We start from the raw sequence: 24,935 nt of genomic DNA, 5'->3' as shown, positions 1-24,935 counted from the left end.
CTGCTGAAGGGACAACCGCGGGGACCGTCTTGGCACCTGCTGTTGTGGTGGTTCCGAGCAGACACAGAACGTGCCTCAGCTGGGTGGGTGGGCGTCCCGTTCCAGACCCTCGAGCCCGGGGACGAGGTGGGGCTGGCCTGGAGCCGTGGGCTCTGATAGCCACAGCCCGAGGTCCCAAGGTCCCCACGACGGCGGGAAGCACAGAGGCGCAGGGAGGGCCCAGGGTCTTGCGGTGGGAAGTGAAGGACGGGGATTCGCCCCCGGGTTGCCCCGGCCCCAGGTCCATGGGGGTCAACTTCGCGGGTCTTTGCCTCGGCTGGAGTCGGAGGTCCAGAGACGGCCCCGGGGACCCGTCTACAGCCTCCAAGAGCGGCTTCCAGACAGTCGACGGTGATCTGCCCACCAGTGTCCCCTCCTCCTGCCCCTGCTCTGCGAGACAGTGCCCCCCCGGCCCCCGCCGTCCCCCACCTGGCCTGTCGGGAGGTCTTCCTCTTGGGCTTCCTGTGGACACGGCCGTCTGGGCCTGTCCCCCCACAGGGCAGTGGGAAGCGCAGGGCCGAGAATCCACCAGAGCTTGGCTCTCAGCTCTGCTCCTTGCCAGCTCGGGGCTCCCTGGACTCAGGAGCCTGGTCCAGCAACGGGCTGGGCATCTCCAGGCAGGTTTCTTTGTGAGACCGAGAGCTATCTCTAGAGCCATTGCCAACTGTGTCTTCACAGGGTGGGGGTTTCCTGGCTCCCCGCAGGGGTGGGGACAACATTCTGGATGGAGCATCTAGTGGTCACCCCATGGAGTCTAGGAAGTGGACTCGAGGTCAAGAAGCCCATTCAGTAAACACTCTTCTACTCAGCAATCGTTTCCTGAGCACCTATTACATAGCCAGTCCTGCATTAGACTCTAGAAACAGAGAGAAGTCAGACCAGACCCCTGACAGAGAGGATCTGGAAGGAGACAGACAGGAAATTAAAGCACGGAAGGACACTGAACATGTGGTATAGTGTCCTCCTCTCTCTGCCCACACAGACCATTTAGTCCTTTGAACATAATAGGCCTGATCCTGCCACAGGGCCTTTGCACAGTCTGTTTCCTTCCTATTCATCCTTCAGTTCTGAGTTTTCCTGTCGGATCCCTGGGGAAGCTTTTTCTGACCTTCATCTTTATATCAACTCCCAACATAGACCCTCATAGAACCTTTCCTTATGTCGCTTATGAGGGTCACAGTGTGCAATTTTTTGTGCCTGGTTCACTTAAAGTATCTGTTTCCTTGGTAGCCTGACCTTCCTGGGGACAGGGACTCCGCATGCGCACACTGCTGTTCCTGTCAGGGGAGTCTCCCCGTGGGGACGCCTGTCCTTCGCACAGTCCCCGGCGCATGACAGATACTTCGTTAGTAAGGGTTGAAAGCGCTCGCTCCCCAGCTCCCCCATTTGGCTGGATGGGTCCCCGTCACCGTGACACTCACAACTGGATGTCCAGGAAGACGCGCTTCTCTTCCCCCACGTGGATCTTCCAGACACAGTCTTCGCCCTCCGCGTAGGGCTCTGGCCAGTTTGGAGACAGCACCACCCCAGCCATGGCTGAGAGCTCCCCACCACACATGGCTGCAAAGACAGACGGACGGACTGTGTGAGGAGCCAGCGCGGTGGGGCGCTGTAGAGTGGGGGCTAGCGGGTCACCCAGCGGGGGGTTTGTCCCTCACAGCCCGGCTCCAGCTGTCCCCCGACGTGGGTGGAGTGACGCAGTGACAGCTGCCTCCGCCTCCTCTTTGCTGGAGGCTGGTGCGCATCAGGCCAGCAGTGCAGGGGCCCCTTCAGCACCAAGGACAGAGCTAGAAGGCCCTGGTGCATCATAGCTCCTCCCCCTAAGCACCGGGAGGAGCAAGATGGAGCAGTCTGTCATCCCAGCAGCTCGGGAGGCTGAGGAAGGAGGATGGTGAGTTCAAAGCCAGCCTCAGCAAAAGTGAGGCCCTAAGCAAGTCAGTGAGACCCTGTCTCTAAATGAAACACAAAATAGGGCTGGGAATGGGGCTCAGGGGTTAAGTACTCTCCTGGGGCTCCGGTCTTATGGGATCATAGTGCACATGCAGCCCTTGGCAGAGCACCTGTGACATGACTGCTGCACACCAACTATCATTATCGTTATTATTGAGATTCTGGGTTGCCCTGTACTGTTGGTGGGCTGTGCACTGCACAAGCAGAGAGAGTTCTTGGAGCTCAGATCCATGCAGCAATGTGCCCAGCACACCATGAGCTGTGGGTCCTGTGCCTGGAGGGAGGGGCACTCTCCCTGAATGTATTCATCTTGTAATTTTCCAAGGACTAGCAGCAAAGACCAGTGGGCTCCGGAAAGGATTTCGATCCTGAAATTGGTACGGAATCAAGGCCATGCCTCTGAGCCGGGGCCTGGGTCTCCGGGCCCCCCTCACCTCGGCACAGGGGCTCCGTGTCATTCCAGTAGGGGTCTCGCACGTTGATGCACTCGATGATGGCGGGCCCCTGCTCCAGGGAGTGGCCAGGGTCGCAGCTGAACTCCACCACGGTGCCGATGTTGTAGGTGGGGTCGGACGTGGTGAAGTTCCCGTTCTGCAGGTAGGGCTCGTAGCAGTGGCCCTTCTCGAAGGCTGGGTGGGGCACAAGGGGGCCGCTCGGGTGAGCTGGGGCCACCCCACACTCGGGGATGGTCCCCTGCTGCTGATGAGGGCCCGAGCGCACGTGGGCGCCCTTCCAGCCGCCTGCTCGGAGCCCCGCAGTGAACTCGGGCTCCCCGGCTGCCTTCGCTTCCCACGTGAAACCCAAGCGAGAACGCTGCCCTCCGGGTCCCACGAGCCCCTCCCTGGGCCCCAGAGTCTCCTTCCCAGGGCCCGTCACATCTGCATCCTGATTTCTGCCATCAGAGACCATAAAGAGGGCCCCACGACCAAGACCAGGGCTGGGGGACACCGGGTGGGCAGGGGCCGCAGGGCACGGGACGGCCCAGAGCATCCTGCGCCCCGGGGCCGGGCGCCCTGGCTAGCTCTTCCCGGAGGAGCGGGTGGCTGGATTCTAAGAGGTCCCACTGGGTGGGACAGAGCCATGTTTAAGGACAAAATTCTCAGCTGCAGTCTTCCTAGGTGCTGGCCTCGGGAAGAGTCCCCCGAGTTCCTGGGGCGAGTGGAGACCTCTCATCTGCAGCGGAGGTGAGACCCGTGCACTCAGGGGGCGGGACCGCCCGGGAACGCACCTGCGCAAGGGGCCGGCCTCCGGGAACCCCAGGGGAGGCTGGCCTCCGGGTCCGGACTTCTCCCTCCCAGATCCTCCGCCCCAGCGCCCTGCCCTGGTCCCAGGCCGCCACCCGGGGGAAGGGGAGGCCCCCGGGGAGGCTCACCCTCAAAGCGGATGTTGAAGGCGGTGGCCGCGGGTCCCCGGTGGGACGTGAACTCGATGCGGATGCTGTTGGCGAGGCTCAGCAAGCCCTCGAAGGGGACGCTCTCGCTGCGCAGGGAGTCGAAGAGGAGGGCCGAGGCGTTGGTTGGCCCGCTGTAGACGGTCATCCTGGGGGCGAGAAGGGACGGGGGAGCCCGCCCTGAAGGACCAAGCCATGCTCCCTGGGCACTCGGTCCCCGCGGAGCTCCGCCTGGGCCTCACTTCCTCAGGTGGGGGCTCAGGGGTCCCCAGCGCCAGTCAGCAGCTGTGGAGGGAGGGGTCCCAGAGTCCCTCCCAGACCCCCTTACAGGTGGGCTGTGAGGATAGGCCAACAGAGAGTGCCCCCAACAGAGCGGGTTCGGACAAAAAGTCGGGATTCGTTTTTATGGTCATTTAGAACCACTTGGCACCTGACGCCCGCTAGTCTGAGAGCTTTGAAAACACATTATGCCAACGCAGGGCAGGAAAGCGGCTTGCAAATTAGGTAAATTTCTTTTATGGAGTCGTAAACACGCATTTTTAGTCCTTTGAGTGGTTTTTTTTTTTACTATGACTCATAAAAACGCTTTATTTGATGCTGCCCGGATGGATTTCTAATGTCACCAAGACGCACACCGGTGGGGGCTGTCGTTTGTTCCTTTGCCACGTGTTCAGGATGGTGGCGCTGGGGAGAGGGGCCATGGTCCAGGCCAGGGGCCACCCAGGACCTGGGAGGGCGTTTGTACAGTCCTCCGATCCTGTTGACCCTGTCATCTCGGGGCGCTGTGGGCCAGGAGTCCTCTTTCAAGGGATCTTAGGCAAAATGGGCTGCAATGGAGGGAAACCCTGGGATCTCAGAATCCATTCATCTTCTGAACACAGCCCCTGTCTAGGGTCTGCAATGGGAGGGCGTTTGTCTCAAAGCCTTATGGAGTCTGTGGTTGGGTGGTCCGGGGAACGCTGGGTTAAGCCAAAACAAAGCTTTTTTTCTTCCTGCAGAACTTATCAGAGCCTTTGTTGGCTGATGTGTATCAGGACCTTCCAAGACAGGAGAGGCGGGCACGCAGTGTCTCCCAAGTGTGTTTGTGGGCTACGTAGGGCGGGGTTGGAGTTTACGAAGACATCATTAGGGGAAGGTCATCTAAAATGTTCCTCATGTCTTTCCTCCCGGGGCCCCCAGTGCCCTACAGAAGTAGCTGGACTCTCTGAGGCTGTTGGTAGATGACCGTGACTTATCTGCCCAGCCTATGGGCTCCTCCTGTGAGAGTCTCAGCCACATCCCCTCCCAACACACTGCTAATTCCTTCCTTGGTTCCCCCTGCCCACCCCTGAGTTGTTCATGCTTGAAACACTCTTTTCTCTGTTATTCTGAATTTCCTCAATCAAATCTCTTTTCAAGGTTTAGCTCAAATTCCCAATTTTTGTTTTCTTTTTTTGGTACCAGGGATTGAACTCAGGGACCCACGACCCCTGAGCCCATCCCCAGCCCTACTTTGTATTTTATTTAGAAACAGGGTCTCTGCTTTGGCATAATGTATTTTCAAAACACTCAGACTAGAGTTGCTTAGGGCCTCACTTTTACTGAGGCTGCCTTTGAACTCGCCATCCTCCTGCCTCAGCCTCCTGAGCTGCTGGGATGACAGGCTGGTGCCGCCGCACCAGGCTGAAAGTCCCATTTCTTAAGTTGAGCTTTACTGACCTCTGAGTTCTTGCAACTAGTAAATATTGTGGTATTTTAGCTATTTTTCTCATAAAATTGGAAAATCCCCTGAGCTCCTATTGCCCCTGAAAGTTCTGCTGGCTTCCCACCCACCCAGCGCCTATGAGACTTTGCCAGCCCTGCTCAGAGGATGGCAGGCAGGGCTGGTCCCTCAGGCCCAGGGGCTGGTCCCTCCAGCAGGACCGCTCTGGGGGTGCTCCGGGCTGCTCCCCGCAGGTCCCCCGTGTTCAGAACCCAGCTGTCACCAGCCAGGCTTCTCCCCTCACTTTCCCAGTCCCTGTGAGCCCCACAGCGTCACCTCCCAGGTAGGCGACTTCCCCGCATCCTGCCTGCTGCCCGCAGAGCCCCGCCTAAGACCCACGTCTAAGCCCTGGAGGTCCCAGTCTTCCACAAAGTCCTAGAACACGTGCCAGAGCACGCGGGTGTTCAGACCTGACTCTGTGCCTGGCTTCTCCTGGCTGTCCCCTTGAACTTCCCCCTGCTCTGTGGTGTGCTCACACCTAGTTGTCCCTCCCCACCCCCCTGTGAACCCAGGCACCACTTCTCTCTGCTTTTGGCCTGTTCTCCCTGGAGCCGACCACGGCTGGGCACGGGGCAGGGGCTGGGGAGACGGTCCCCACCTTGTTCCACTGCGAAAGGGGGCAGGAGAAGGGACGGTGGCGGGTGGGGGACCTTGAGTCCCTTCCTCCCCTCCCCCGCCTGCTGCGTGACCTGGGCTCGTCCCTCCCCCCTCCTGCCATGCCCCCCCCACATGTTGTTCACTTTATGTGGGAGAGGAAGAGATGGCAGCCGATGGCCCCTGAGGTCTCTGCCACTGTCCCCAGCGCTCACTTCCTCCAACTCCGTGAGCCAAAGCCTCTGTCCACTTGGGGACCCCCAATCCCAGCGCCAGGAGGCACGGGGCAGGGTGCCGGCCTCCCACGTACCTGTCCTTGTCATGCAGCGAGAGCCTTTCGAAGTGCAAGTGCAGCTTCTGGCCCTCAGGGGCCTCGATGGTCCACACGCAGAACTGGCTTCCGTTGGCGCTGGCCGGGTGACTCGGGGAGAGGACGCGGCCAATGGTGGCGTTGTGCACGGCTCCTCCGCAGGGGGCTGGTCCACGTGGGCGGGCAGAGAGCAGAGAGAGGGAGGCCGTGGGTGTCCCTCCTCCCAGTCCCACCCCTACCCCTCAGCCTGGGTGGAGAGTGGGAGACCCCGTGGAGGAGTTGGGGTGCCTGTGGGGACGCTTGGAAGCTTCCAGGAGGCTTCATCCTGTTGGGTGGACCCCACTCCACGCCCGGACCCCAACATGAGTGTGTCATGAGAGGGAATGACTAGGATCTGGGCACTCTTCCACGGAGCTGGCTGTGCCCCAACTTCTAATTATACAACGTTCATCCAGCGGGTGCGGGGCCCACGCCTGCCATCCCAGTGGCTCAGGAGGCTGAGGCAGGAGGACGGCGAGTTCAAGGCCAGCTTCAGCAAAAGTGAGATGCTAAGCAGCTCAGGGAGACCCTGTCTCTAAATAAAACACAAAATAGGGCTGGGGATGGGGCTCTGGGTGGAGGGTACCCCTCCCTCTTCCGACAAACATAAACAAAAACAACAAAAACCCCAACAAATCCACCAGCAACCACAAAAAACAAAATCAATGTTAATGGAGAAGGACACAAAAAGTTCACAAGATAAGACATCCAGCTCAGTAACTCAGGACGCACAACAGCATCCAGGCTCACTAACAATAACAGGATGCAGTCTAAACTCTGCGATCCACCTAATTGGTCAAGATAAAAACCCAGAGATGGTAAAGGTCATGAGAAAGGCCACTCTCATCCTTGACTAGTGACGATGAAAACGTTAGGACCTTTCAGACGGGCAATGAGGCGGGAAGGCGGGAGAGTGGGTTCAAGTGCTCTGACCTTGGAATTGCAGCTCTGGGAACGGATCCTACGAAAGGTTTGGAGGTTTGTGCGTGGATTTAAGAAGGAGGGCGCACCTGACCGCTTCGAGAAACCAAGACACAACGCAGACTCCTCTCACAAGGGTTTGGTGGAATGAATACACTCTCTCTGGGTGGTTATCAAAGGCCGTGTTTTCAAAGAACACTTACGAACATAAGAAAATGCTCACTATTTTTTAAGTGAAAAAAAAAGCAAGACAGAAAATATTCTGTCGTGCATATTTCAATGAGCTGTTGGCCAGGATCGGTTGAGACCATGAATATAAAAGTGATTTGCTTCTATCTTCTACACTTTTGAATTTCTTGAAATTTTTTTTAGCAGAACCATATATTACTTTTATCATAAAAATGTAATAAAGAAACATTAAAAAGTGATTTGTGCCCTAGAAAGAGGTACACAGCTCTCTCAGTTCACAGATGAGGAGCCATTCTGACTCTTATGCCCAGGAGATGTTGGGGTCTTAGAAAATTGTTTTGTCATGTGCTGTCTGGGGAGCTGTTTCTCCATTCTGCATTTTTGCCTCTGTAAGATGTGGGTTTCAGCAGGGAGTGGTGGCCCTCACCTGTCATTCCAGCAGCTAGGGAGGCTGAGGCAGGAGGATTACGAGTTCAAAGCCAGCCTCAGCAAGGGTGAAGCTCTAAGCAACTCAGTGAGACCCTGTCTCTAAATAAAACACAGAATAGGGCTGGGGTGGGGCTCAGGGGTTGAGGGCCCCTGAGTTCAATCCATCATCATTATTATTTTGGCTTTTCTTGTACACTGGCACCCGGATGAGTTCACGGTGTGTAGTATGTGCTCAATAAATATTGAATAAACAACAACCATTCCTTTTGTAAAAGAAGAAAAAGTAGTCCAGAGGTGGTAAGCCACTAGCCCAAGGACACAGGGCTAGGAAAGAGGAGTAGATGAGACTCAAACTCATGATGCTTGACTCTGGAATCTGTTACTGAAGCTCCTCCTCCATCCCATTTCTAATTCATGGTGATATTCTACAGATCTCAGGGCGCATGGAGTATATTGGGCACTTTATAAATGTTGTTGAATGAGAAATTAATCTTTCTTTTTTTCTTCTGGACATATAGCAAATGCTCATTGAGTATTTGTTGAATGACTATGTGACTGAATAGGCTTTTCTTGGTGGGGGGAATGTCCCAGGGATTGAACACAGGAGTGTTTAACTACTGAGCCACATCCTCACCCCTTCTTTATTTTTTATTTTGAGATAAGGTCTCACTAAGTGGCTGAGGGCCTTGCTAAATTGCTGAGGCTGGCCTTGAGATGGTGATCCTCCTGCCTCAGCCTCCTGAGCGGCTGGGATTACAGATGTGCGCCACTGCACTCAGCTCTGGATACTGTTTCAGCAGAAGAGCTGAGTGGGTGGGTAGGTCTCCTCTCTGCTCTGGACTTTGCTGTGATAGGCACCAAAGAAGTTAACAGAAAGGTCCACACGTCCTTCAGGACCATGGACAGAGCACAGAGGTCTCCTTTCTCTGCCCAGTCTGCCTTCCTGTCCCATCCTGGAGAGATTGTCCCCCAGCCTTGGATTCGAGGCCACTTCCCTGCTGTGGAGGGCACGTGAGGCTCTGAACCTGGGTCTCCCTGCTGTGATAATGACAGTGATCACTCCACCCTCCTCATAGGACCATGGAGGGAAGTCACTGAGTTGATCTCTATAGATAGGGCTTGGTGCCGTGCCTGGCTCAGAGAAGGCGCCCCAAACCTTGCCAGCGTCACTCCAGTGTGGTTTGGAGACAGAGATGGAGGACACTGTCCCCGGTGGGGGGTGGCACCATCTGTTCTCTGGGCTGCTTTTCCCGGGACGCCCCTTGGTTCCCCTTTTTGCCTTGTGAAGCCGACGGATGGCTCTGTGGGCCTTGGATTTGCCAGACACAGCTCCCCATCCATCCTCCTCAGCACAGACTGAGGCTCGATTCCTCTCGCTTTCACACATAGATAAAAATTAACACGAGGGCCGCGGGCACACTAACTGCCCTGTGCTTCGGATTTTCCCTCCTTTGTTTAAAAAAGAGAAACAGGCCTCGGGACAACACCGCAGCAATGAAATCTCATAACCATCACCACTCTCATTTGCTGTTTTGGATTCCACTTGACCGCGAGCGCTAGAATCCTGCCGTTTGGTGCCTGGCGTTCACCTCGTACTTGGCTCATGGCCTGGCACGTAGTAGGTGCTCAGCCAATAGGGGTCATCTGTGTTGCCCCCCCCCCCCAGGACTCTTGAGGTTCTACAAGGGGTTTTGCTCTCTGCTCTGGACTTTGCTGTGATAGGCACCAAATGAGTTGCCAGAAAGGTCCACATGTCCTTCAGGACCACGGACAGAGCCCAGTCTGAAGGCGGTCAAGGCTGTGCCCGCGGGTGCAGGGTCAGTGTGACACAGCCGGTGCTTCCCGCGAGCCACCCGAGGGGCGTGTGAAATGCAGATTCTGACTCGGCTGGTTTTGCACGGGGCTCAGACGGTGCATTAAGGGCCTCGCTGCGAGGACAGAATGTGTAAAGGGCGCGCTCCGGCCTCAGCCCACACTTGCAGCCTGGTACCTCCGCTCCAGGCCTCCCTCACTGAGGGGCGGAGCGCCACCTGGTGGCCACGGAGGCCCTCGGAGCATCTCCGGCCATCTGTGTGCCACACAGCGGCCCGGGCGCTTCTTCCTGGGCCTGAATCCACGCCGGTGTCCGCCGCTTGTGCACCCATGTCGCACCCGAGGACCTTGAGCCACGTGGGTGCTGCCCCTGGCCCTGCCTCTCCGCAGCTTAGCCGACTGGTCCCGGTTTACTTTGTCAGACTCAATGGCTTCCTCCCCCCGCCCCCCCCCCCCCAAGGCCTCTGCACTTGCTGCTTCACCTGCCTGGAGTGACCGTCCCCGGGCTTTAGCCCAGTTCTCTCCCAACGCTCCAGATGCTGGTTTGGAGGCGTTCCCTGGGGCTCCTCCCTGGGACTCCGTCCCCATCCTCACCCCTCACTCCCACCTTCCCGCCTCCTCCCCGCACACCCTTCCTGTGGCCACCCCTCTGGTCCTGATTTCTGATGTCTCTCTGGTCCCCACTCATCTGCATGGGTCCATCCGGGGAGTTCATTTCCTGGCACTTGTCACAGTCTCTAAGTAACGTTACCTTTGGTCCCTGCTGGCCCATTCGCACACTGCATTGTGCACTCGGTTGGAGACCCCCAGAGCCAGGGCTGGGGACAGGCCCTCTGCAGTCGGCCAGGCACTGGGGCGGCACCCTGCACACAGAGGTGCTGCCGGAAGTCTGTGGAGTGACCAGCGGATAGGAACGGCTCTGGGCGACAAAGAGCCTCATGCGCGTGGGATTCCTCTGAGTCTTGAAGTCTTAGCTGCTGTCTGCAGAGGGCAGGACCCACAGGGTCCACTCCCCTTGGCTGGAGGGTGCCAGGCTGTGGGCAGGCTACCTTCCCCAGCTGCCTGGTGACTTTAGGCAAGTCACCTCACCTCCGTGAGACTTGTCATGAAATGGGGGCAGTGTTTCCCAGGAGGTGGGATTAACTACAGCCTCTGGCAGGATGCTCAGTGCATATGAGCTCAACTAAAAAGAAAAAAATGGCGGCAGTCATGCCCCAAACACAAGCAACAAAGAACAATAGATAAATGAGACATCATCAAAATTAAAAATGTATTTTTCCCTCCATCAAATGGCACTATCAAGAAGTGAAAAGACAAACCCACAGAAGAGGAGGAAATATTTGTAAATCCTATGTATTCTAAGGGCTTAGTATCCAGAATATATAAAGAACTCTTAGTATTCAACAAGAAAAAAAAATCAAATAGTCATTAAACCCTGGGCAAAGGACTGGAGCGGAGGTTTCTTTAAAGAAAATATACATGACCGACAAGTGTGCAAGAAGATGCCGGACGTCATTAGTTACCAGGGAACTGTGGGAACCACCACGAAGGCTGGGATGGGCTCAGTGGTACGCACATGCCTAGCACGCGGGAGGCTCTGGGTTCAATTCCCAGCACCGCAAAACAAGACCAAACAGCACCTTCACACCGGCTATGACCGCTATGACAACAGCATGGGGGTATAACAAGAGGAGAAATGGGTGTCCTCGAACATGGCTCTTGGAAATATAAAACCACTGCATGGGAAAATTCCATTTTTTGGATACCTAAGAGACATGAGAACCATGTCCACGTGAAGACTTGCATACAAATGCTCACTGCAGCCTCATTTACAGCAGCAAAAAGTGGAGGCCACTCCAATGTCCATGGTCAGAAATGCAAAAGCTGGTAGAATCATGCAATGCATATTATACAGCCATGAAAAGGAACAGAGCTCTCATACAATCTGAAATCTGAAAGAACCTTGCCTATGTCATGGCCACTGAGAGAAGCCGGTCACAGAAATCGCATGAGATATGATCCCGTGGACATGAATTTCCACCATGAGCCGATCCCCGGGGAACAGAAAGGAGCCTGGTGGTTGCTAGGGATTGCGGGAGGAGGATGGGGAGGAACTTCTCAGGAGTAGAGGGTTTCCGTTTGGATAAAGATGTCCTGGAACTAGACTGTGGTGATGGTGACACAATATTGTGAATATACTAAATGTTTCTGGCGGTAAATTTTGTGTAGTACGTGTTTTACCCCAGTTAAGAGGTAAGCCCTCAGGGCAGTCTCCTCTGGGTGGCGGCTGGCCCTGAGCTGCTTCTGAGGTTCTGGGTTGGAGGGCAGGGCCTGGATGGGCCGGGCTGGGTGGACCTGGTGGGGCAGGGTGGGGCGGGGCTGGGCAGGGCCCGGGGGGCGTGGCTGGGCGGGCGTGGCTGGGGCGGGGCCTACCCGAGTGGGCGGGCCTACCAGAGCTGGGCGGGGCCTACCGAGCTGGGCGGGGCCTACCGAGCTGGGCGGGGCCTACCAGAGCTGGGCGGGGCCTACCCGACTGGGCGGGGCCTACCTGAGCAGACGGGCTCCGGGCTGCTCCAGTGGGGCTTGGAGGCGTTGATGCAGGTCAGCGTCTTGGCGCCCTGCAGCTCATAGCCCAGGTGGCAGTGGAAGTGGGCCACCCCGCCCGAGTGCAGGTCCATCACGGTGACGTCCCCGGAGTCGGGCCGGCGGGGGAAGTTGCAGCTGAGCATGAAGGCTGGGGAGAAGGGCAAGGACAGAGGCCGTCACCCCATCCCGCCAAGGGGGTGACCAGGACGCAACCCACATCCCAGGGGCCCATCTGTGCTGAGGAGAAATGACAAGGCCCTGGGACGCAGGAGGGGTTGTGAGTCTCACTGATTGCGGGGTACCGAAGTTCCCCCAGTGGCACTGTCTCGGGGCTCAAAACTCCGCGCTCCGCCTAGCTAGTGACAGCAGCTTTGGGGTTAAAAACAACTCCCTGCCTCACTGAGTCTCTCTCTCTCACACAGGAGGGCAGGTGCCGCCTGTGCACCTCCCTTGCTGGTTTAGATGTGAGAAATGCAGCCTCTGCAGGACATGCCCCGTATGAGAAGCCTGTCCTCCAGCGTCTTGGGAGGCTGAGGCAGGAGGATTGAGAGTTCAAGGCCAGCCTCAGCAACCGCGAGGCCCTAAGCAACTCAGGGAGACCCTGTCTCTAAATAAAACACAGAATAGGGCTGGGGAGGTGGAACATGGGTGGGCCCTGGGGGGACACACGTGTGGTCCCCGTCCTTACTCTCTCACTTGGAACCCTGTGGCCCTGAGACTCAGATTAAACAAGATCATGCTGGGGGAGGGCGGCTGAGCACAGGGCTGGCGCGCAGTAGGCTTTCAGGTGGTGGGGTGCTGGTGGGGCCTGAGCCATGTGCAGTGCCTGATGTCAAGGTCATGCTGACCCCACTCCTAGATGGCGGTTGGGCATAGAGCACCTGTGTCTTCGCTCCCAGTGTGTCTGGGGGAGGAAGTTCAAGTTCTCTCTTGTTTTGGGTCCATGACAACAGTACAGGGTGGTCTCAATATCAACAGGTGTGAGGAGGTGAACCCCTCTGTCTACGGCCCTCCCGCTGGTCCAGAGCCCTCTAGGGAAAAGTCAGAAATGATTTGTTCTTCCAGTGGTCTGGTCCATCAGATGTACATGGACATGGTTCCCCAAATCCAGACGTGTGGCCAAGGGCTTCACTGTCCAGGTGGGTATGTTGGTGACTGGCAAATATCCAAGGAGGGGCTCTTAGTTAAGGGAAGGGACATTTGACATCATGGAGCAGCCAGGAGGTGAGAAAATGGGGGGAGAGGAGAAGGGAGGAAGGAGAGAGGGAGAGGAAGGAAAAGAGGGAGACATAAAGGGAGCCAGAAAGGAAGGGATGGAGGAGAGAGGACGAGGCGAGAGGGAGAGAATCAGGCAGGAAGCAAGTGGGGGAGACCTGGAGACAGAGGGCTGCTGGGGCCACAGGCTCTTCTTTGGGAGTCCAAGGGAGCCTCAGAGGGGACCCAGGGCCATGGACTTGAGCAGGGGGAGTGGCAGCTTATTTTCATCAGCCCCTAGCTGGTCTCGGGGACACCTGTCCCTCACGGCTGCAGGCAGCACAGGGTTAGCGTATTAGCGGAGCCTGCGAGTCTCCTAAGAGCAGCCGCGGATCATTTTATAGCATAAGGTATATCTTGACACGTTTCCCTGAAGTCGCAGTCATTACCAGAAACGTTAGGGGATGTTATCTAATGTAGGGATACAGAAGCTCGCGGATTATGGCAATATTTTGACAACCGTGACTCAACGGGACCGGCTCCTTGGGGGACCGCAGGCTCCCGCTGCTGCTGGAGACACTATCCCGAGAAGGACTGTCACCTAACTCAACCTCCCGAAGGCTCCCTGGCACAGGTGAAGCTTGTGACTCAGTGGGGCCAGAGGGACACGGAGGCGGGCGCTCCGTCTGGTGGCCTGGCCTGGCGTACCCTGGTAGTGCAGCTGGAAGGTCCCGAGCCCGCCGTCCTGGAAGGTCCGGAAGTAGACGGAGATGGTGTTGGTGGGGCTTCGGATCACCTGCCCCTCCACCAGGAGCGTCTGGTTGGCCAGGACGGTCAGGGTGGAGCCGTCCACGCCGCGGATGGACAGCAGCTCCCCCTCAGACAGGTTCACGCTCTTCACCTGGGGACGGTAGGGACAGACAGACAGAAACGCTGATCCTTGTTTGACAGGGCCCTCCCAGGCTGCAAGGACATCAGTGTGGCACCCCAGCTGGCCCAGACACTGCCAATGAGGTACTTCCACCAGCCCTTGGTCAATGGGACCCCCAGGCCCCAAGCCCCAGCCCACAGGAGCCTGGAGCTGTCTGTCCTCTCAGTTCCCCAAAGACCAAGGGGACAGGGTAAAACCAAGCTGGAGGGAAGAGGCCGTGCAAGGGTCCTGTGGTCTGAGAGGCACCCATGGCTGTCCTTGATAGAGGCTCCTGGGTGCTGGTGGGTTGGACAGACTCTCCTGGAGCTGGTGGGCTGGAGGCAGGGGTCTGGCCAACCTGTGCTTGAGGCCCACTTCCAGGAGACAGGAGAGGACATCTCACCAGTGTCAACTCTGAGAGGGTGTGGATTCTCCATGCTGCTCAGGGACCCCCCCCCCCATGCCTGGAACAGTGCCTGGTTCTAGTAGGTGCTCAATAAACACTTAGGGGGTGATCGAGCACATTCTCCTGCTCCGTGTGAATTGGCAGGTGAGGGCTGGGGTCTCGTTTCTAGGGTATCCCCAGGCCCCTGCACATGTCCTCCTAACTGGTGGCTCTGTCTGCAGGGTCACCAACCCTCTTCCAAAGAACCGTGCTCTTGCTTGGTCTTTCCCACTTTCTAGGACTGGAGGAGGGAGAAGGGAGAAACTGCAGTGGTTTCACAGTGAGGATGAACAGAGTGTGTGCGTGTGCGTGTGAGTCCACCCTGCCTGGCCCAAGACTGAGGCGTCAGAGCAGGGCTGGGGACAGAGCCCCTCTGCCCTTTGTCTAAGCAGAGCGAGTCTCTCCCAGGAGCCCTTCCTTCTTCAGGCCAGGCATCCTTCTCTTTGATGAACCCCACCATCCTCTACAGCACCCCCAACTCACCCACGGGAGTCCTCGCCCAGGGGTGTCTTGTGTGTTTCTGTTTTGACCTTGAACTCTTTTAGGTCAGGCACTGAATCTGTCTGTGTGCCGCCAGGCCCCCGTGTTGGCCACTCTGCCTGGCGTCAAGGAATGAGGAGTCCTACTGTGTGCACACTGTGTTAGATACACAGTGGGTCCCTTTGAGATACGGAGGAGAGGGCTCAGTAAGCCCCGGTTCCGAGGGACTGAGGTTTTCTCCAGTTTGTTTTATTCCACGGATATCGAGTAACGACCCGCGACGGACCCCTGAGAACGCTCCACTCTGGGGGCCGCAAAGACCCCTGGTTAGGAGGGGCTTAGTTCTGCACGTCCCGTACAGGTCCAGACGCCTCCCTAGAGTCTCGTTCTGGTGAGGACATCCAAAGACCCCAGCTCAGAAATGGTTCTGTAATTAATTAATTCATTAATTTTGGTGTCAGGGTTTGAACTCAGGGCCCTCGACCCCTGAGCCCCACCCCCAGCCCTGTTCTGTGTTTTATTTAGAGACAGGGTCTCACTGAGCTGCTTAGGGCCTCGCTGTGGCTGAGGCTGGCTTTGAACTCACGATCCTCCTGCCTCAGCCTCCCCAGCCGCTGGATGACAGGCGTGGGCCACCACACCTGGCTCTTTATTATCCTTATCGATGTCTTTTTATGGTCTATTAGAAAAAGGAACACATCCAAATTCCTAACCTTGGCCCCAAAGGGTCTGAGGCCACAGGGTGTGGGGCCCTTTTTCCGACCCCACCTTCTTCCTTTCCTCTGTGGGACCGTTTGCTGGACAGCACCCCACCCCCAGGCCTGCCTCCTGGGTTCCTTAACCCTAACCCCAACCCCTAACCCTAACCCTAATCCTAACCCCTAACCCTAACCCTAACCCTGACTTCAAGAGATGGGGCGGCCTCCCGGGAAGGCTGGATCCAGGTGCTGGGAGTGCTGAGGGCAGAGGACAATGCGTCCTGAGCATCGTGTCCTGTGTCTGGGGGCTCTGGCCAAGGGCTCTGTGCTCTCTCGGGATTGCTGTGTTTAGTCCTCCTTCAAACCAGTCACAGTACTGCTATTTTACGGAAGGGGAAGCTGAGGTTCAGAGAGGTGAAGATCTTTCCCAGGGCTGCACAGCTTGGACAGAGCTGAGACTTAACACATGGATGTGTGAGCTCCGTGCTGTCCTTTTCATTCACAGAGAAATGTTTAAGAATCCCATGAACCAGGTGGGGCTTCCCCGTGGGTGTGTGCTGAGCAGCAGGATACCAAGGGCCTTCCTCCTGGGGAAAGCGCCCCACCATGTCCCACCATCCATGATACTCCGGGGGCTCTCAGTTAGGGACTCCTACTCGCTTGACAAAACCCAGCTCAAATAGCCCTGGTTGGAGAGGAAGAGAACCAAACTGCTCAGGTGACAGCACGAGGCCTGGCGAAGACCACCCTCCGGAGAGGTCCCGCGGGAGGAGGCGGTTACCTGGAGCTCCACCCCGTAGCCGGTGTAGACGGTCACGTTGTAGGTGCACTCGAGGAAGCTGCTGAAGGGCAGCGGTGGGTAGTCGCTGGAGTCGATGTAGCCCTCGGGGTCGGAGAAGCTCACGCTGCAGAGGGCTGAGGGGAGCACTGGATCAGGACACGGGGCCACACACGGGGGCTCAAAGCCCACGGTGGGCTGCGGGGGCCGGGGGGACAGGGCTTCTAGGGGAACCGCCTTTCCTGTCCCTCCTGCTGCTGTTGACTCTCCTTAGCTCTAGAACGGATATGATCATCAAAGTGGCAATAAAATACCCAAACCAAGCCACTGAGTGCTGCTGGATGCCTTTGTAACCAGCCTGCAGGGCTGACCCACTTATCCCCATAGTATCCTCAGATCCATTTTAGAACCAGGTCAACAAGAGCTCAGAGAGGGTTCGTGGGTGGCCAAGCTCACACAGCAAACTCGAGTCAGACCAAGAGGTTACACTCTTCAAGGAGACCCCACCTTGCGGGCTGTTGGGGGCCCCTCTCCCACAGGTGAAGGACTCAGTGCAGAAGTGCAGAGTCCCCCCATCTAGAGGAACACACGCAGAGCCGCCCCTGGACATTACCAAAGGTTCGCTCCAGAACTTCCTCAGATATCAAAGTCTGTGCATGCACGAGTCCCTTAGGAGAAAGGGTGTCCTATTTTCAGAAGAACCTGTGACCCTTTACCTACTTCATTTAGATTATTATATTTTCATGTCATTATTTATGATCCTGGCTACCGTCTGAATGCTGGGCAAATAGTCATCCTAGAGCATGGATTAGGATAAGGATGGGAAAGAGTTTGTACATGATTAGTGCAGGTGCAAATTTTCTCTCTTTCTCTTTTTGTACCTGGGATTGAACCCAGGGTCACTTAACCACGGAGCCACATCCCCGGCCCTTTTAATATTTTATTTAGAGACAGGGTCTGGCTGAGTTGCTTAGGGCCTCGCTGTGGCCGAGGCTGGCTTTGAGCTCACCATCCTCCTGCCTCAGCCTCCCGAGCTGCTGGGATGACAGACAAGTGCCACCAGGCCCCACAGATACCGAGGACAAGGTCATGATGAAAGGAAGTTTCCCTGGGGCTGCTGGGGACGTGGCTCAAAGTGGGGGCTCACTTGGCACATGGAGGCCCTGGGTTCAGAGCCCAGCTCTGCAAAAAGTGGGGTGGGCGGCTCTGGAAAGGCCAGAAGGCCCCTCGGGGGGCCAGCGTCGCTGCCCCGGAGCCGGGACCTGCGCTGGGCGGCAGCCGCGGGCTGAGTACCTGGCGCCTGCTCGGTGGTGATGACCGTGGTGGTGACGATGGTGGACGTGGTGGTCTCCTGGCTGTCCTCGGAGGCCGAGCCTGTCAGCTCGTTGTCGCCTTTGTCCATCAGAGTCACGGTGCTGGCGTCGTCGGGGGTGGCCTCGTGGGCGTCCTGGGGCGCAGCGGGCTCCTGGGGGCCGGGCCCCTGCGCGAGCGTGTGCGCCACCCAGGGCTGCGAGGTGAAGGGTGCCAGCTGCGGCGGCGCGGGCGTGGTGGGGACCGTCCCCTCCTCCCGCTCCGGCCAGCCGCGCACCTCGGAGGACGGTTCGGAGGCCACCACAGGGTCCAGGTCCCCCGGTGGACGGGGCTCCTCAGTGGCGGAGGAGAGGAGGGCCGGGCGCGCGGGGTGGGACCCTGCGCTGGGGACCGCCGCTGCCCAGGTGGCCGGTGGCCGCAGGTGCCCCTGCCTGATGGCCGGCGGCTTCCTCCGCGGCGGGACCCTGTGCTCGGGGCCGGTCTCCTCGGGAAGCAGCGGCGACAGAGCCGGGGGCTGGGGATGCGCCGAGGGTCCTGTTCCTTCCAGCTCCGGGCCCCCGAGCTCCTCCCCCGACTGCGCGGGGGTCGCGGGGACCGTCGAGACCCCTTCCTCGGGGCTCTCTTTGCTCAGGCTGCCGCCGTCCAGCGCGTCGGAGGGCAGCAGGTAAGGGTCGGAAGGACCCAAGGCGCCCTCTGGTCCCGCATCTTGGGAAGAGAGGACAAGACACTGTCAGCTTGGGTCAGCAGGGGTAGAGGGTCCCCAAGGCTTGCAGGCTGCCCTTTAGGTCCTCCCCTCCAGTCCCCACCCCTCCTCTGCTCTCTTCCTGTCCTCCCTTTTCCTGGAAGATTTGGGGTGGCTCATGCTGGGACCCAGTTAAGCATCAGGACGGTAGGAACCAAGGCCACAGTGATAAGGTCTAGCTGGGTATGCGCTAGATGGCCGGCGGTGGTGGACAGGAAAATAGAGACAATCATATTTCTAAGCAGTAACAGTTAGAGATGGAGAAGTTTGTGTGCTAACAGGACAGAGAGGACAGGGTCCTCACACAGTCTGCCATATACGGTTGCACATGTTGTCCACCACACAAGGACACCTGACTAAGAGGAGGATATGTGAAGACCCATGAAGGCCCAATATGAAAGAGGACATGGAAGGGAGCTGGAGGCACAGGTGGAGGGTGATTGGGGACAGCCCTGGTTATGTAGGGAAGCAGGGGCCAGGACCTGGTGGGTCTTCTTGCTTTGCAACGTTTGTGACTCATTTTATCTCTTTGCTTTTTTAAATATAGTTTTTAGTTGTTGACGGACCTTTATTTTATTCATTTATTTGTATGTGGTGCTGAGACTCGAACCCAGTGCCTCACACATGCGAGGCAAGCACGCTGCCACTGAGCCCCAGCCCCAGCCTTCATGTTTATCTTGAAAGTAAAACCATCTACAGATGCTCCTCCAACTCTGCTGCATGACACCATTGCAAATTGAAAACACCGGAAATTGGAAACCTGCTGGGGACATCTGACCTACCCAGGGTAGGGATGGTCCGAACTGTCCATTAGGTGGCGCCCCAGAGCTGCGGCCCCGCCCCCGCCCCGCCTCACAGGGGAAGATGGTACCATATGTTGCCTGTCTGGAAAAAGACCCAGATTCCAAATCCCAGGCGCAGTTTCTACTGAAGGCATATTGCTGGTATGGCATCATAGAGCCAAAAAGTCCTGAGGGAGCTGAGCCCGGTGGCGCGCACCTGCCATCCCAGCAGCTTGGGAGGCTGAGGCAGGAGGATCATGAGTTCCCAGCCAGCCTCAACAACAGCGAGGCCCTAAGCAACTCAGTGAGACCCTGTCTCTAAGTAAAATACAGAATACGGCTCGGGTGGGGCTCAGTGGTCGAGTCTCCCCGAGTTCAATCCCTGGTACCACCCCCTCACTCCTCCCCCAAACAAAAATTCCTAAGGGGACTTGGGGACTCGGAGAACCACTGAGAGATACTTTGTAAAGGGCCTTCCTGGCCTGAATCCTGCTTGCAAAGAGCTTCGTGGACCCTCCTCGGCCCCAGCTCTTCCAGGTGCCGGTCAGTGGCTTCCCCTCTGCGAGCCTCAGTTGTCCTGCCTGTCAAATGGGGCTGCTGTTCCGGTCTCCCCTCAGCACAGGGGCAGCGGCTCTGTCGCAGGTGGGCTCTGTCACTGCCAGCCACTGTCGCCATTCCTTCCGTCCCCGGCCAGGACGTGAGGATCTCGAGATGGAGAGAAATAAAGCGGTGGCTTTTACCAAAGGATTGATGGTGACAGTCTCTATAGACTGTGGAGTGAGGAGAGGGTGACCAGACAGAGCTGGTGGAGGTGGCGGGTTGGGACACCCAGCTCTGGGGCCCAGCTGTGGTGGATGCCAACAGCTTGGTGCAGCCAGGCTCGGGGGTCCCCAGGGGTCGCCCTGTCTGGGCCACCACTCACCAGCACCGATGCTCCTGGGTCTCTCTAGGTGTCAAATATGCAGCCTGATGAGCGTGACAGAAGGACCCATCTAGCTGTGACATTGCTTTTGGCACAAACAAGCGATTGACAATTATTTTCAGAGCCCTTGTTAACCCTGCTCCGCTGGGCGGAGTCCCCAGCCGGCTGATGGGCTCTGTTTGGTCGTGTGGTCGGCTTCCCAGACTCTGCCCTCCGTCACCAGGGGCAGGAGGAGACGAGGGAGGGAGACGGTCAGCAGAGTAAGTCTTGTCATCTGCACATCCAAAGCCACCAAGAGCAGGACACCACACCTGCCCGTGGCAATAGTGATGTTTGGAACACTGTACTGTGCTGGCGGGGTGCCAGGAATGCACAACTGCGTCACACCCATTGCCTCATTCAGTTCTTTCTCAACCTTGCAAGGGAGAAATTATCACTCCCGTTTTACAGACGAGGCTTTGGGATCCCAAGTAATTTTCCTTTTTTTTTGGTACCAGGGATTGAACTCAGGGGCCCTCGACCACTGAGCCCCATTCCCAGCCCTAGTTTGTGTTTTATTTAGAGACAGGGTCTCACTGAGCTGCTTAGGGCCTCGATGAGTTGCTGAGGCTGGCTTTGACCTCGTGATCCTCCTGCCTCAGTCTCCTGAGCTGCTGGGATGACAGGCGTGCGCCACTGCACCTGGCTCTAAATAAATCTGCAGTCCACCCAGCATTTCTTTCTTGATTTCAGACTGTGCGGCTGGCTCTGTTAGGAAATTCTGGTGTTGCTTGGTATTCTCCTCAGCTTGGACAGCACCTTCTTTGTTCCCTCCCAGACTCTCATTTTGTGGCGCTGGGTTCTAGAGTTTTCTCCAGGATGATCCTGCCTGCCCCCAGATTCAGACCCACCAAATCTCCATCTCTAGGAATGAGTCCTAGGGAGCTCAGGTTGCCAAAACCCCTCTGGCAATTAAAAGATTTTGTCAATGGACACGATTATTTGGAGCTACTTGGGGGAGTCCGATATGATACCTCAGTACATGCTAAAACACGTGATGATCCAATCAGGGTAACTAGCACCTCCCTCTACCTAAGCCGTTATCCTTTCTGTGTGCTGGGAACCTCTGGGCTCTCCTTTCTTGGTATTCTGACATAAATCAGGTGGTCCCCATCAGACCCCAGTTGCTCTCCTGTGCTGCGGGAAAAATCAAACTAGTTATTCTATGATTTCACTCTGTGCTCACTTCCTGACCCTCCCTAGACTCCAGGGATTACATTCTACATTTTATTTTTCCATGAGAAGTGCATTTTCAGTTTCCCAGATGGATGAGATCACATGATATCTGCCGTTCTGTGCCTGGCTCATTTCACTTAACATGAAGTTCCTCCGTTCCAGCTGTGTTGCCTGCAAATGACAGATCCCTCCCTTTTCCAGGCTGTATAGTATTCCACTGTGTACGAGCACCACCTTTTCCTTATCGGTTCACTTGTCAGTGGACATCTCAGTTGGTTCCATAATGTGGCTCTTTTGAACAGTGCTGCAAGGGCAGATGCCTCTGTCGTATCTTGGTTCTATGTCCTTGGAGTATGTGCCCAGGAGTGGGACAGCTGGAGCACATGGTAGGTTCATTTCTAGTGTTCGGAAGAACCTCCATACGTGGCTCTCCATTATGGCTGCGCTGTGCTACGTTTCCAGTAGCCACGTAGGAGAGCTGGCTTTTGTCCCCGTCCTGGCCAGCATCTGTATATTTTTTTGGTGTGTGATAACGGCCACTCTGACTGGGGTGAGGAGCCACGTCGGGGTGGTTCTGGTTTGCGGTCAGCTGGGAACCGGGGTCTGGCTGACTTGCTGCGTGGTCCTCCTTCAGTTTGCCCTCTAGGTGCAGGCGTCAAGAAGCAGGTATGGGTTTGAGGGACAGGGGGTGACTCTGTGTCTTTCCAAGGCCTGTGACCTCCCTTGGCGATCTCAGTCCTCCAAGACCTGAATATCACCGACGGAAGCGGAAGGAAACACAGGGGGCAGATTTCACCATCACTCCCCCGCAGCCCGGGGTCCCCAGGGTGGTGGCTGTGAGCCGGAGCTCACTGGAAGGACTAGAGAGCCTGCAGCTGGGGACAGGCAGCCTCTTCCCGTGAAAGCCAGCCAGTGCAGGGGACTTTGGTGCCGGGGGATCTGGCAACTCCATAACTCGCTCTAATGGGCTGCTTTTTCCTGGGGGCCCCGTGGCCATTAAGTTAAATTCGGTCCTTTTCCTCGGAGCCATTAAAACCGTCAATCCCCGCCGTCACACTTGGCGGCTGCTTCCTTCCTGATGGTGCGCATCCAGGGCTCTGGCAGATGCTGTCAGTCAATCCGCGGGCCACCTCCAGCCTTTCTCTCCGGCGGACCCTGGGCACTCTCAGAGATGCCGGGGACCCAGGGAGACAGACGCAGACCCATGGCCACCTAGAGCTCGGGACCGGATGGAGTCTTAATGAAGTGCGCATCCAAGTCGCTCTCTCCAGGGACCGTCCAGACGCAGGAGGCAGCTGGGCATCTCTCCTGCCGTCCACGTCGGGAGGGGCGCCCTCCTCTCTCCCCTTTTCTAACTTTGATGGAGGAGGCGGGCTTCCACGGACGGGAGGCTCCGCTGTATCAATGCCCGGGAGCAGCCGCGGGCCGGGGAAGGGGCGGGTGCCCGCCACAGTGCGTGGCAGGACAGGGAGGCGACAGGGCGTCCCCGCCCCAGGGCAGGTGAAGGGAGGAGATATAAAACCCTATGGCGTGTGCGAAATGGGCGGGAAACCGCCGAGTGAAACAAACGGCAATGCCCAGAGTCGCGTTTTGATTTGAAGATGTCGTGATGGCGAGCCTCGGTGCCTGGGACCAGTGGTGGCCTCTTCCGTCCTCCGGCTTTTGGCATTTTTTGTTGCTGTTGTAACAAACCTCGGTGTAACATGCATTTAATACTTTCTTTAATGTGAAAAATATATATTTACAAAAACACTGAGGCTTTTTTTGGGGGGGGTGGGGGGTACCAGGGACTGAACTCAGGGGCCCTCGACCACTGAGCCCCTCCCCAGCCCTGTTGTGTGTTTTATTTAGAGACAGGGTCTCACTGAGCTGCTTAGGGACTCCCTGTGGCTGAGGCTGGCTTGGAACTTGCGATCCTCCTGCCTCAGCCTCCCGAGTCACTGGGATGACAGAGTGTGTTTGTGAGCCTGGCTAAGGGCTGAGGCTTGGTGCTGGCTTTAGCACCGACTGGTTGAAGGCAGTTTGTAATGACGGGAGCCCTCTACTCACTGAGTCAGGAGCCCCCTTGGGATGCAATTTCCTGGTAGGGACGATGGTGATCCTTCCCTCGTAGGACTGTTTACTGAGACTGTTTTTAGGAGCCAGAACTGGTGGGTGAATCAATGGATGTATTTTGGGGAAGTGCACTATAAAGATGTGAGTCACTGTTCTAAACATCGTCATGAACACCCGACGTGTAGTTATTTCTGGGGCCTTCCCATTCCATAATAAGGACTCGCCGAGCCTGCCCTGGTTGGGGGGTGGGAGCACACCCAAGAAGCCAAGATCACATCTTAAAGACAAGAGGCTCCCAGAGATCAAGGTCCCAGACTACCCAGAGAAGACACTTCAGGTTCAGAGAGGGGGCATAGCTGCCTAGAGTCACACAGCATGTGAGTGCAATAACCACACGAGGTTGTCTGGGACTTGGGAAACCCCAGCAAAGCACCTCAAACAACACCACTGCACCCCCGGGAACACCCGGCCACCCTGAAGGCCGACAGTTGGCTTTATGCCTTCAACATCTGAGCTGGATTGTTTCCTGATTCCAGAGCTGGCCGGCTCCGTTGGGCTTGGTCACTGGATTTCATAGCATTGGAGCAAGCCTTGGCTGAGCCCTCGTTTTAAAGATAAGGCAGTTGGATTGAGGGAGACTACAGTCCCCTCGTTCATGTGTGTTTGGTTGTCATTTCACCCACCCTCCACCCACCCACTTGCCGTCCACTCGTCCACCAGTCCTTACTCTGTGCCAGTCACAGGCCACGGGCCCCCCAGGTCTACTTGGGCAATGAACAGACAGAGCTGGTGGACACAGTTCTGGCTTCTTGGAGCCCATGCAGTGGGGTCACCTTCCTAACCCAGCCCTGTGGGAACAGGGACCCTCAGGTGATCGGGCGCTGATCTCCCTGGACTCTGTGGGATGAAGAGCAGCGGGGGTGGCTGGGACGGGGGTCAGCTCACCTGTGGACTAGCCGAGCCCTCCACCTGCAGCCCCATGCTCGCAGTCCTGGCCTCCTGAGGTGACCTGCCCTCCACCAGGACAGTCCCATTTACGGTCTCACTGCGATCCCAGGCAATCCTGAGGTGGGCATTTTGCTCCCCCATTTTATAGATAAAAAAATCCAGGCTCAGAGAAGGGAGGTGACCTGTGGAAGGTCACGGAGCAGGTTGGCTGGAGTCACACACTCTCTGACCTGTTTCTTATGCTCTTTCACTTTCCCTGCATCCTCAAATATTTTTTATCCCCAGAAAATAGCTTTTTATTAAAAAAAAAAAAGCAAAAATACCCCAAAAGTAGGAAATTGAAAGTAATCAGCACGGCTTCCCCCACTGCCCTGGGCATCCACCTGCCCTCCCAGGACGCCCGTATTGAAGGGTCTTGTTGAGTCTCTAAAGCAGTGCACTGCAGTGACGATGAT

General features: G+C 56.8%; 1 protein-coding gene across 1 annotated transcript in view; it reads right to left on the bottom strand.

Moving 5' to 3' along the window:
• Sez6l (seizure related 6 homolog like) overlaps positions 1-24,513 on the bottom strand; it is a 59,030-nt gene extending 34,517 nt beyond the window's left edge. Inside the window, exons 1-9 of the mRNA XM_077110105.1 lie at positions 24,478-24,513; positions 17,799-18,543; positions 16,509-16,642; positions 13,903-14,095; positions 11,963-12,148; positions 6,025-6,190; positions 3,362-3,528; positions 2,424-2,618; positions 1,461-1,599 (exon numbers count right to left, since the gene is read on the bottom strand). Of these exons, the coding sequence (XP_076966220.1) occupies positions 1,461-1,599; positions 2,424-2,618; positions 3,362-3,528; positions 6,025-6,190; positions 11,963-12,148; positions 13,903-14,095; positions 16,509-16,642; positions 17,799-18,543; positions 24,478-24,513 (1,961 nt within the window). The remainder of the gene's footprint in view (positions 1-1,460; positions 1,600-2,423; positions 2,619-3,361; positions 3,529-6,024; positions 6,191-11,962; positions 12,149-13,902; positions 14,096-16,508; positions 16,643-17,798; positions 18,544-24,477) is intronic.
• Between the last annotated feature and the right edge of the window lie 422 nt (positions 24,514-24,935).

This window comes from Callospermophilus lateralis, chromosome 1 (genome assembly GCF_048772815.1).
Source record: "Callospermophilus lateralis isolate mCalLat2 chromosome 1, mCalLat2.hap1, whole genome shotgun sequence".
NCBI classification, from domain to species: Eukaryota; Metazoa; Chordata; class Mammalia; order Rodentia; family Sciuridae; genus Callospermophilus; species Callospermophilus lateralis.
The sequence above is the reverse complement of the archived record's forward strand: the minus strand, read 5'-3'. Positions and strand labels throughout refer to the sequence as shown.